The sequence below is a fragment of the Lithobates pipiens genome, unplaced genomic scaffold, assembly GCF_037356315.1.
Source record: "Lithobates pipiens isolate NorthernLeopardFrog02 unplaced genomic scaffold, aLitPip1_a1.2 Scaffold_10, whole genome shotgun sequence".
In the NCBI taxonomy this organism is placed as follows: domain Eukaryota; kingdom Metazoa; phylum Chordata; class Amphibia; order Anura; family Ranidae; genus Lithobates; species Lithobates pipiens.
The window spans coordinates 187,525,637-187,538,161 of record NW_027507686.1 but is presented as its reverse complement, the minus strand read 5'-3'; the positions used below and the strand labels follow the sequence as shown (position 1 = coordinate 187,538,161).

Below are 12,525 nucleotides of genomic sequence, written 5' to 3'. Positions count from 1 at the left end.
GCGTACACACGTAGCGGTATGTCCGACGTACTTAGTCTGGCGGACTTCCCGCCAGACTGTCCGTCGGACTTTCCGAACAGGCTACTTGCCCACACACGGCACTTTTTGAGCGGACTAATGCCCCGTACACACGAGCGGACTTTTCGACATCCAAACTCCGACGGACTGAGTCCGGCGGACTATCCGATCGTGTGTGGGCTGCAACGGACTTTAGCGAAGCTAAAGTCTGACGGACTTTAGAAATGAAGCATGCTTTAAATTTTCCCGACGGAACTCCGCCGGACCCGGTCCCCTTTGAAAAATCCGCTCGTGTGTGTGCTACTCCGACGGACTAAAACCGACGCTAGGGCAGCTATTGGCTACTGTCTAGGAACTTCCTACGTCGAATCCAGTCGTACGTCATCACGTTCGACTCCGTCGGAGTTTGGTGTGATGGTGTGTGGTCAAGTCCGTTCGGTCGAAAAGTCCGCCAGAACTCCGTCGGAACTCCGGCGGAACTCCGGCGGAACTCCTTTGGAGGTCTGTCAGACTTAATCCCTCTCGTGTGTACGGGGCATAATACGGCGTACTAAGTCCGCCGTACTATCCGCCCTACTTTTGAAATGAACGGACTCGCCCACACACGCGGAGGAAAGTCTGCTCATTTCGAGCGCGTCTCCAGGTAGGCGGGGCCCGCGAAGGAGACGTCGCTGGCCCCGCCGCCTGGTATGGACTTAAAGGGGAACCCCAACGCCGAAAAAAATTGGCGTGGGGGTCCCCCCCCCAAGTCCACAACAGACCCTTGTGCGAGCACGCTACCCGGCGAGCGAGCGCCCCCCCCCCCTCCTGAGCCGTACCAGGCCGCGTGCCCTCAACATGGGGGGTGCCTTGGGGAAGGGGATATGAGATTACGTTAATGTTCATGGAAAAGAGGGACTTTGCAATTAAAGGAGTTGTAAAGGCAGAAGGTTTTTTATCTTGATGCATTAAGATAAAAAGCCTTCTGTGTGTAGCAGCCTCTCCAGCACCCCCTAATACTTACCTGAGCCCCATCTTTGTTCAGCGATGTCCACGAGTCCTTCAACTCCCTCCTGATTGGCTGAGACACAGCAGTGGCGCCATTGGCTCTCGCTGCTGTTATTCAAACTCTGTTAGCCAATCAGTAGAGAGAGGGGACGGGCTGAATGGCAGCTCCGTGCCTGAATGGAGCTGCAGCTCGGCTTGTGTGCCCCTATAGCAAGCTGCTTGCTGTGGGGGCACTCGATAGGAGGGAGGGGCCAGGAGCAGCAAAGGGAGACCCGAGAAGGATCTGTGCAAAACCACTGTACAGAGGAGGTAAGTATAACATGTTTGTTTTTCTTTTGTTTTGTTTTTTTAAACAAGACTTAATCACTTTAATTGCAATTCAACTGATAACTTTTTCATCGCATTCTAGAGTATATGCAAATTGCCATCATAAAAACTGAGGCAGCAGACTTTGTGAAAATTACTATTTGTGTCATTCTCCAAACTTTTGGCCGTACATCTTTGTGTGTGTGCATGCGTGCGTGCGTGTATATATATATAATTATTTTATTATTATTTTCAACTTTTTTTAAATATTTATATATACCAGCAAGGAGGTGTAGATACATAGTTTCTTTTCCTCCTCACTAGCAAAGCAGTCTTCATAGAGGAGAGACAACACAGGGAAGAGCTACAGAATGAATGATCACTGTAATATTTTTTTCAGAGGCTATCACATCTATCATGTGATATGTATCTGGTTCCACCGAATCCTGATCATTGGTAGAAGACTCGGGGCAGCCTGGTCTCGGTGCTTTGAAGGCACGATTGCGCATGCTTCCAGCACAGAGGAACACATACAGTGCTGTAAAGTTTTTTATTTTGTTTTTTATTTTTTTGCATATTTATCACACTTAAATGATTCAGATCATCAGACAAATTTTTATATTACTCAAAGATAACCCAAGTAAATCCAAAATGCAGTTTTTAAATGATGATTTCATTTATTAGGGGAAAAAAAGCTGTACAAATCCGACTGACCCTATATGAAAATAATTGGCCCCCACTCCTCCCTTGCTAAATGAAGGAACTGTGACTTACCACATTTTTTTAAAGCGGAGTTAAATTTTACTTGCCACAATCATGCCTGATTACTGCCAGACCTGTTGAATTAAGAAATCACTTAAAGTGGTTGTAAACCACATTCATGAAATCTGACCTGGGCACGTATATCTGTAGTGTCTACTTATCTCTCTCCAAAGCCCTAAGTCCTGTATCTTTCTGCTACTCTCTTCATCTGTGGTCAGCATGATAACTTTTGACTAGTTCTCCGACACATGAAATAAAAAGCAGCTGGAAATTTGTGTTGGGGAAGTAACTTAGAGATAGATTAGCAGAGAGCTTATCTATTCACAGCACAGCTCTGCAAGTTTCTTTGTTCCTCTGCCTATGTGGAGGGGGGGGGGGGGGGGTGTGTGCATTGCCTCCAATCAGCTCAGCTCTAACACAGTGTGCACTTTCTAAAGAATGTAGAAAGCTGAAGTCCGTAGATATACATTTAAAACTTATGTAAGGACATTTGTTTCATCTCTGTGTATCTGAGGCTATTCACTTCACTGGTTATATGTGAGGGTTTACATCCACTTTAAATAGAAGCTGTCTGACAAAATGAAGCATGCTAAAAGATCTAAAAAAGCAACACATCATGCCACGATCTAAAGAAACTCAAGAACAGATGAGAAACAAAGTAATTGACATGTATCGGTCTTTGAAGAATTACAAAGCCATTTCTAATGTCCCATACACACGGTCGGACATTCCGACCACAAAATCCATCGGATTTTTTCCAACGGATTTTGGCCAAAACTTGTGTTGCAATACATATGGTCACACAAAGTTGTCGGAAAATCTGATCGTTCAGAATGAGGTGGCGTACAAAACGTACGACGGGACTACGTAGAGGCCAGTAGCCAATGTCTTTCGTCTCCAAATTTTTTCAGAGCATGCGTGGCACTTTGTTCGTCAGAATTCTCTACACACGATCGGAAAAAAGTCAGATCGGATTTTGTTATCGGAAAATTTTAGATCCAGCTCTCAAACATAGATAATAGATAAACATACATAAACATACATAATAGAGCCCACACACGATCGGATTTTCCGACAACATAATCTGATCTGACTTTTTCCATCAGAATTTCCGACCGTGTGTATGGGGCAACAGGCTTTGGGACTCCAGCGAATCACTGTTAGAGCCATTATCCACAAATGGAGAAAACAACAGTGTTGAACCTTCTCAGGAGTGGCCGGCCTACCAAAATTACTCCAAAAGCACAATTATGACTCCAACAGGGGGTCATAAAAGTACCCAGAACAGCATATAAAGACCTTCAGGCCTTCGGTGTTTGTGATTCATGGGAGAGTTCCAAGGCGGAAGCCACTGCTGACCAAAAAAGAACACAAAGGCTCGTCTCACACTTGCCAAAAAACCTCTTGATTTTCCCCAAGGCTTTTGCATATACAGTTCCTTAAAAAAGTATTCATTCAATTTTCCAGGTTTTGTCATGTTACAACCAAAAGCGTAAATGTATTTTATTGGGATTTTATGTGATAGACCAACACACAAAGTGGCACATAATTGTGAAGTGGAAGGAAAATAATAAATTATTTTCCAGATTTTTTACAAATATCTGAAAAGTGTGGTCTGCATTTGCATTCAGCCCCCTTTTACTCTGATACCCCAAACTAAAATCTAGTGGAACCAATTGCCTTCAAAAGTCACCACATTAGTAAATAGAGTCCACCTGTGTGTAATTTAATCTCAGTATAAATGCAGCTGTTCTGTGAAGCCCTCACAGGTTTGTTAGAGAACCTTTGTGAACAAACAGCATCATGAAGGCCAAGGAACACACCAGACAGGTCAGGGATAAAGTTGTGGAGAAGATTAAAGCAGGGTTGGGTTATAAAATATCCCAAGCTTTGAACATCTCACAGAGCACTGTTCAATCCATCATCCGAAAATGGAAAGAGTATGGCACAACTGCAAACCTGCCAAGACAAGCCCTTCCACCTAAACTACCAGGCCAGGCAAGGAGAGCATTCATCAGAGAAGCAACCAAGTGTCCCATGGTAACTGGAGGAACTGTAAAGATCCACAGCTCAGGTGGGAGAATCTGTCCACAGGACAACTATCAGTTGTGCACTCCACAAATCTGGCCTTTATGGAAGGGTGGCAAGAAGAAAGCCATTGTTGAAAGAAAGCCATTAGAAGTCCCATTTGCAGTTTGTGAGAAGCCATGTGCAGGACACAGAAAACATGTGGAAGAAGGTTCTCTGGTCAGATGAGACCAAAATTGAACTTTTTGGCCTTAAAGCAAAACTCTGTGTGGTGGAAAACTAACACTTCACATCATCCTGAACACACCATCCTCATCATGAAACATGGTGGTGGCAGCATCATGTTGTGGGGATGCTTTTCCTCTGCAGGGACAGGGAAGCTGGTCAGATTTAATGGAAAGATGGATGGCACCAAATTCAGGGCAATCTTAGAAAAAAACCTGTTAGAGCCTGCAAAATATTTGAGACTGGGGTGGAGTTTCAACCACGAACCTAAAATTACAGCCAGAGCTACAATGAAATGGTTTAGATCAAAGCATATATGTGTGTGTGTGTGTGTGTGTGTGTGTGTGTGTGTGTTAGAATGGCCCAGTCAAAGTCCAGACTTAAATCTAATTGAGACTTGAAAATTGCTGTTGACAGACGCTCTCCATCCAATCTGACAGAGCTTGAGCTATTTTACTAAGAAGAATGGGCAAAAATGTCACTTTCTAGATGTGCAACGCTGGTAGAGACATCCCCAAAAAGACCTGCAGCTGTAATTGCAGTGAAAGGTGGTTCTACAAAGTATTGACTCAGGGGAGCCGAGTACAAATGCTCACCACACTTTTCAGATATTTATTTGTAAAAACTTTAAAAAACATTTATCATTTTCCCTCCGCTTCACAATTATGTGTCACTTTGTGTTGGTTTATCACATAACATCCCATTAAATAACATTTACGTTTTTGGTTGTAACATGACCAAATGTGAAAAATTTCAAGAGGTATGAATGCTTTTTTAAGGCACTGTAAAGAACATCATACCAACAGTTAAACATGGTGGTTGTAGTGTGATGGCCTGGGGCTGCTTTGCAGCTTCAGGAACTGGAACTTGCCATAATTGATGGAACCATGAATTCTGAGCTCTGCCAGAAAATCCTGAAGGAGAATATCCAGCCGTCAGTTTGCGACCTCCAGCTGAAGCTCACTTGGTTATGCAACAGGGGGTTTAGGGGGCAATTAACTTTTACACATAGGGCCAGGCAGGTTTGGGCAGCTTTTTTCCCTTAATAAATGAAATCATCATTTGGAAACTGCATTTTGTATTTTATCTCTGTGTATATTAAAATTTGTTTGATAATCTGAATCATAATTATGTGTGACAAACAAGCAAAAAATAAAAAAGGAAGGGGGAGCACTGTATATGCAACACCCAGGTTTAAAGGCCACTTCCTGGATGCCAAAAATATTTGTTACGCGATTGTAAAAGGATTAAGGTACTTTTCCCCTTTCTGCATGCCAGAAGGCAGGTTTCCCAATCATGTGATTTGTTGTGGTCAAATGATCAGGGGCTGTCTGTGACAGCTTAGTCACTGTGCTAGGAGTGCACTAAGAGCACGCTCTCAACACAAGAAAGCCATTCCTCATAGATGCATATGTGCAGAGACTTGGTGAAAGGTTTGTTCAGCTGCTTCAAATGTGCATACAGCCAGCCAGGACAGGTTACTACATGAGGTTAATTTTGTGAAAAATGGCATGAGCAGCTTTAACATTTATGAAAGTACAAGGACCCATTTCACACAGTGCGGTGACTGGTGTTTTTACACAACTTCCAGATTGCCTGCGAGGATGAACTGATGAAGGTAATTGGTGCAACATTAGGCGGTAAATGCCAACATCAAATGCATTACTAAGATCAATCGAAAAATGAATATTAAGGGCACACCCCCAAGCTATTCTGCTATTACCCTGTGCATGGCAGTTGAAGGTGGCAGCATTTATATCTGCTTTATTGCTAACAAGTCTGCAGACTGTATCCTCCCTTTATTATTTGTCTGCAAAATGCTTTCTTGCTGCATTAATCACAAGCTGTTGCGCAATTGACTCGGTTGGGATGAGCTGGATTGAGGACTGTTATTGTGGATAAGAAATGCACCAAAGAGGTTAAAATCAACAGCATAAAAGCAAATTGCAGTGCAAAAGTCACTTATACACACACACTGCTTATTACTAACACGATCGGGAGTAAAGTCAAGTAACTCGGGCAGTGTTGCTTTGCCAGCGTTGTGTTTGCTTCAACACCTGTGTAATCTGTCCCTTGATTGCTGCTTTATACTAGACCATTATTATTGCTATGTTGTCATGATTGTTATATTGTGTTATATACAGTCTAGTATAAATTTATGTGTAGAAAAAGCATGGACATAACTACCTCTCTATGGATCGTGAATGTTAGAGGCAAGCAGTTAAAATGGTATATGGATTTATAAGTACATTTAATTGATGAATGGATTGACTTCACTCACGATTCTGTCAAAGGATATTTTGTCTGCACTGTTATATTGAGCTGTTTACATAATGGAACTTAGCGTACTGTTTAAGATTGATTGAGTTAATTAGATATACAGTTGCTGTATGAGGTTTGGACACTTTAGAAATGTGCTTTGACAACATTGTCGTCAAGTTTTAAAGGTCTTTTGTACTGGGATTTGAACTATTTTGGATAGATTTTTGGAAACTTAAAATGAGTTAGTAGAAGTTAGTTCAGCCTAAAACTAACTATCTCTACATCTACTGGCAACCACATTCTAAGACTGACCTATCTAACCCTTTAAAGAAAAATCACTATACATACCTTTCCTGAAGCCGATCCGGTCCAGGTTCCAGTGGCAGATTCTGTGTACAGGAGAGAACCGACGATGGCTGTGAAATGCCTGGGAAGTGACATCATCCATAAAGTTACTATAAGGCCGGGGGTAGGCAACCTCGGCCCTCCAGCTGTGGTGAAACTACAAATCCCATCATGCTTCTTTCTCTAGGAGTCATGCCTGTGATTGTTTTGCAATATCTCATGGGTCTTGTAGTTTCAAAACAGCTGGAGGGCCGAGGGTGCCTATCCCTGCTTCCATTGTCGGCTGCCTCTTCTACACACTCCCATGCACTGAAGCTACTGCTGACAGCTCAGCATGGGACTGGACTGGATCGGCTTCAGAAAAGGTATGTATAATTATTTCTTCTTTATAGGGCTAGATAGATTAGTCTCAGCCCACGTACACACGGTCGGAGATTTTGCCAACCAAATCCGTCGGATTTAGTCTGACGGATTGTGTCCGAAACTGTTGCATACACACGGTCGGACAAAGTTGGTGAAAAATCCGATCTTTCAGAACGTGATGACGTAATTTCGTTATGATGGGACTACATTCAGGCTAGTAGCCAATAGCTTTGATGTAGGAATTTGATCTGAGCATGCGTGGCACTTGGTCCAATGAAAATACTCTACACATGATCGGATTAGGTCCGTCCGGCCCAGTTGGTCGGGAAATATTTCCAACATGTTGGAAAATTGGGTCGGACGGAGATTCGGACGGAATCAGTCCGATGCATACCACACACAGTCGGATTATCTGACGGCACGGTCCGATAAGACTCATTCCGACAGATTCTCCGACCGTGTGTACAAGGGCTTAGAATGTGGCTGCCAGTAGATTTAGAAATGGTTAGTTTTAAGCTGAACTTCTACTTTAAGCTCCCTTGTTCATGGGTTTTTCCATGCTAATTCTTTATATGAAGAATGCCAGTCACCCCCAGGACACGTGGAAAACAATTGTTATCTACTTTCCCCATTTGCAATGAAATGGCAGCCTGGAGATGTCACGCAGTAAGCTGCAATAAAGTGTAGAAATTCTGCATTTTATGGCAGCGCACAGGAAGGCACTGCATGTCACCGCACAGCAGCACAATGCACCATGCTGCTGTGTGGTGACATTAAGAAAGTGTCACATTGTGCACTTCAAATAAAATTGTCAAAAGAAAAAAAAAGGAACTGTGTGATGTGATGAAATGTGCATTACACCGCTCTCTCATCATAGCTCGCTGCAGCTAAAACTGAGAGATGGAAAGAAGGAAGTGCAGCACTAAAAAACATTAGTGTACTCCAGATATGCACCTAGGGGGAAAACACAATAAGGCCCCTTTCACACTGGGGCGGGAGCAGCGTCGGCGGTAAAACGGCGCTATTTTTAGTGTGCTTTACCGTCGTTTTAGCGGGAAGCTGAGAAAGGGTTAAAACCACTGCAAAGTGCTGCTGCAGCAGTGCTTTGCCGGCGGTATAGCCTCGCTTCCCCATTGATTTCAATGGGCAGGAGTGGTGTGTACACCGCTCCTTCACCGCTCCAAAGATGCTGCTAGCAGGACTTTTTTTACTGTCCTGCTAGTGCACCGCTCCAGTGTGAAAGCTGTTTAACCACTTCAATACAGGGCACTTTCACCCCCTTCCTTCCCAGCCCAATTTTCAGCTTTCAGCGCTCTAGCGCTTTCAGTGACAATTGCGCGGTCATGCTACACTGTACCCAAATGAAATTGTTATCATTTTGTTCGCACAAATAGAGCTTTATTTTGGTGTTATTTATTCACGACTCCGTTTTTTTTTTTTTTGCGATATAAGCGCAAAAAAAGCGGAAATTTGGGAAAAAAACAATATTTTCTTTTTTCTATTTGAAAAGAAATCCAATAAAATCAAATTTTGTCATAAATTTAAGCCAAAATGTATTCTGCTACATGTTTTTGGTAAAAAAAATTCCGTTAAGTGTATAATAATTGGTTTGTGTGATCACGGACATATGTACGCAAATGATCATGTACATATGTGTGCAGGTGATCACGTACATATGTGTGCAGATAATCATTGGGACATGTGATTTTAGTGGGACATATGTGGGGGACATGTTTTTATTATTAGGGACATGTGTTTTTATTATTTGGGGACATGTATGTTTTGGGGACATGTGTGTTTTGGGGACATATGTGGGGACTGTGTTTTCACTGTGTGGTGTGTTGTGTGTTTACACTACACTGATGATCAGTGAGTAAAAAGCTGTGAAAAGCAGCCCATACTCACTGATCATCAGCCGGCTGCAGCGTTCTGCTCTCCTCTTCTCAGCGGTGACTTCCGTGTGAGGAGAGGAGAGCCGATTGCCTAGCAACCGGCTGTTTGTTTACATCACATGACGGCCGTGATTGGACACGGCCGTCATGTGATCAGGAGGGCCAATCACAGAGCCCTCCTGCCGATCTGAGATGTGCCGTGTCCGGGTGACACGAGCACATCGGGATCGCGCCGCTGCGCGGGCGCGCGCGCGCGCGATCCCGCTGCTCCTGAATGACGTTCCTGAACGTCCTATCAGGAGCAGGCGGCTCCCACCCGCCGTATATATACATTGGCCGGGTGGGAAGTGGTTAAGGTCGGATTGTAGGTGCTATTTTTAGCGCAATAGTGCCTGCAAAATGACCCAGTGTGAAGTGGTAGTGCTAAAATTACAATTAAATTTGTTCAAAATGTTTGAAAAAGTTATAAAAAAACAGAGTGTTGTGTGCACTGGAAATAAACACAATTACGATCACAGATGTCAAAAGGTCAAATGACTCTGCATTATCTTATAAATACTTTCATAGAACAACATGATCAATTGATAATTTTGTGTATATATATATATATATATATATATATATATATAAACAACCTATGATAAGTGTAATGCTGAATCAAAAAAAAGAGGGGGGGATCTATAGGTGGCGTGGATCCCAAATGTGGATGGATCTCTATACAAGGTGATAATCACACACTGCACCCAGGATTGTGCTTCCAACACCAAGGGGAGGGGTAGGTACTCTTACCCTCAGACGTGGACACACACTGGAGCGGCAGTGGATCAAATAGGCATAGACGACAGTCAGGATCTCAGGCCATGGACTCATGTAGTTGGACTGGTGTAAGCGTACACCTGCAGCAGTCCAACCAGACAGTGATCCAGGAAAAGAGGAACTCAACCACGATGTTCCTGGTACATGTAGTTCTCCTCCCGTCAGGGAATGGTGATTATCATAGAAGAAAAAAGAAAGAAGGCTTCCACAGCGCAGATCAAAACAATGTATGAAATTTAATGTAAATACAGGGTACAAAACATCACTCATGATGTGTACATAAAATGTGATCACAAGTACTGATAAAAACAGTCGCAGTGTATGGTGTCCAACGTGTTTCGACCAATGGGACTTCAACTGGGGCATTAAAAAACTGAGAGCTGCCCCCCTGAATAGGCCCTAAAACATAACACAAAACACACTGGCATTGTAAAACATGTTAACTGTTAACTGTAAGGAATGTAAATTTAAAGCATTGGTAGATAAAAGCGTGTAACAACCATATATGATGTAGCAGATTAATCACAGCTTTAGTGTGTTGTTCAGCACCACGTCTAATGATGTATAGTAGGGCTGGCAGGTTTCCAGAGTCCTGCCTTCTTCATCAGGCTTTTTGATTTGTATTAAATTTATTTTAATATATTGCTTTTGTAGTAAAAATCTAAGGATAGTTTTCTATTTAAGATACATTAATAATTTTGTTTATTCAGAATGGAATGGAGCTTAGTTATGTAACATGAGGTTGTATATTCTGCACAAATTTCAAATTTTTGGTAAACTCATTCAATGAATGAGCTCTGAAAGTTGAGATAACATGCACTGGCAATGTTATTGTTTTAATTAAATAAGAATTTGAGTAGTTCTCCAACTATGTGTGATTAACCCAAAATTGGTTCTGATATCGATGTTTTAGTAATCTGACATCTTATTATTCTAAACAGGAAACCTTAATTTTGTTTGCCAATATTAAAGATTCTAACTACCAGCAAGAATGACTCCTTGCATTTAAAGAGCACCTGTAATTTCAGATCCATCATGGCAGCGCCTGTTAGCGGGCATCAACTCACCTGCTGCCACCGCGTCCCTCTCACCTTGGTGTGTCACAGCCGTCCCATTAAAGTGATTAGGACTGACGGTGAGTCAACAGCGGGTCAGAGGAGAAGCTGCTGCAGGAGAGAGATGCCAGTTGCTCTTTAAAAATGATAGTGATTTAAATCAAATTAACCCTGTTCACAATGCTTTCTTTTGTGCTTTCAACGTCCATCAGACTTCCATATCTACAGAAATTGCAACTGGACTTGGACATTAAGAACACATTTATTATGATGAACCTGTTTTGGCTAGACTTGTGGAACCACTCAGTCACTTGGTCAGTGCTGATTGGAAAAGTTGGTTTTTATTTTTGTATTGATTTTTTTTTGTTTTCTTGGTTTTTACAGTGAAGAACCAAGCTCGTTGGGTCCAGCAACTGATCAATGATCTTGAGTTCCTGTATTTAAAGACCCATGATGCCCAGTTCAGTCTTATCTTGGTGGATTACGACAGTGACGATATGGATGTAGAGCAGGCATTACGCCATGCTAAATTGCCAAGGTATCCATTTTCTATAGTTCTTGTTTGACAAGTGTTGGCATGTCAGAAGCACATACAGTATTAAAGTTTTATTTGGCAGGATACCACATTCCTGACCTGATGGACATTAATTTGTCAAGTAAATACCCAGCTGTGCTCCTCCATACCTCCCTCTCCTTATCTTAATGGCTATACTAATATGGAATCTACTGACATGGATTTTTAGTTTATATGGCTGATATACAGTACTGTGAAAAAGTATTTGCCCCTAATGTTTTGCATATTTGTCACTTAAATTATTCAGATCATCAAATGAGTTAACCGCTTGCCGACCTCCTCGTGCCGATATACGTTGGCAGAAGGGCTCATACAGGCAAAATAACGTACCTGTATGTTGCCCTTTAAGAGGCGCGCACCCGCGGCAAGCTCCGTGAGTCGGGTCAGCGGTCCCACGACTTGATCGCCGCAGGCATACCCAGGATCGTCACACGGAGGGGAAGAACAGGGAGATGCTAATGTAAACAAGCATCTCCCCGTTCTGCCTAATGACAGTGTCACTGATCTCTGCTCCCTGTGATCTGGAGCAGAGATGAGTGATGTGCCACACGTAGCCACCCCCCCCCCCCCCCCACTGTTAGAAACACTCCCCAGGACACACTTAACCCCTACACTGCCCCCTAGCGATTAACCCCTTCACTGCCAGTGTCATTTACACAGGAATCATTGCATTTGTATGGCACTGATTGCTGTATAAATGACAGTGGTCCCAAAAATGTCTGATGTGTCCGCCATAATGTTGCAGTGACGATAAAAATAGATGATTGCCGCCATTACTAGTAAGAAAAAAAAATTATTACTAAAAATGCCATAAAACTATCCCCTATTTTGTAAACGCTATAACTTTTGCACAAACCAATCAATAAACGCTTATTGCAATTTTTTTACCAAA

General features: G+C 42.7%; 1 protein-coding gene across 1 annotated transcript in view; it reads left to right on the top strand.

The window, feature by feature from the left end:
• The window catches only part of B4GALNT4 (beta-1,4-N-acetyl-galactosaminyltransferase 4), a 141,014-nt gene that overhangs the window by 110,620 nt on the left and 17,869 nt on the right, over nt 1–12,525 (top strand). Inside the window, exon 17 of the mRNA XM_077460740.1 lies at nt 11,444–11,597. Coding sequence (XP_077316866.1) covers nt 11,444–11,597 — 154 coding nt within the window. The remainder of the gene's footprint in view (nt 1–11,443; nt 11,598–12,525) is intronic.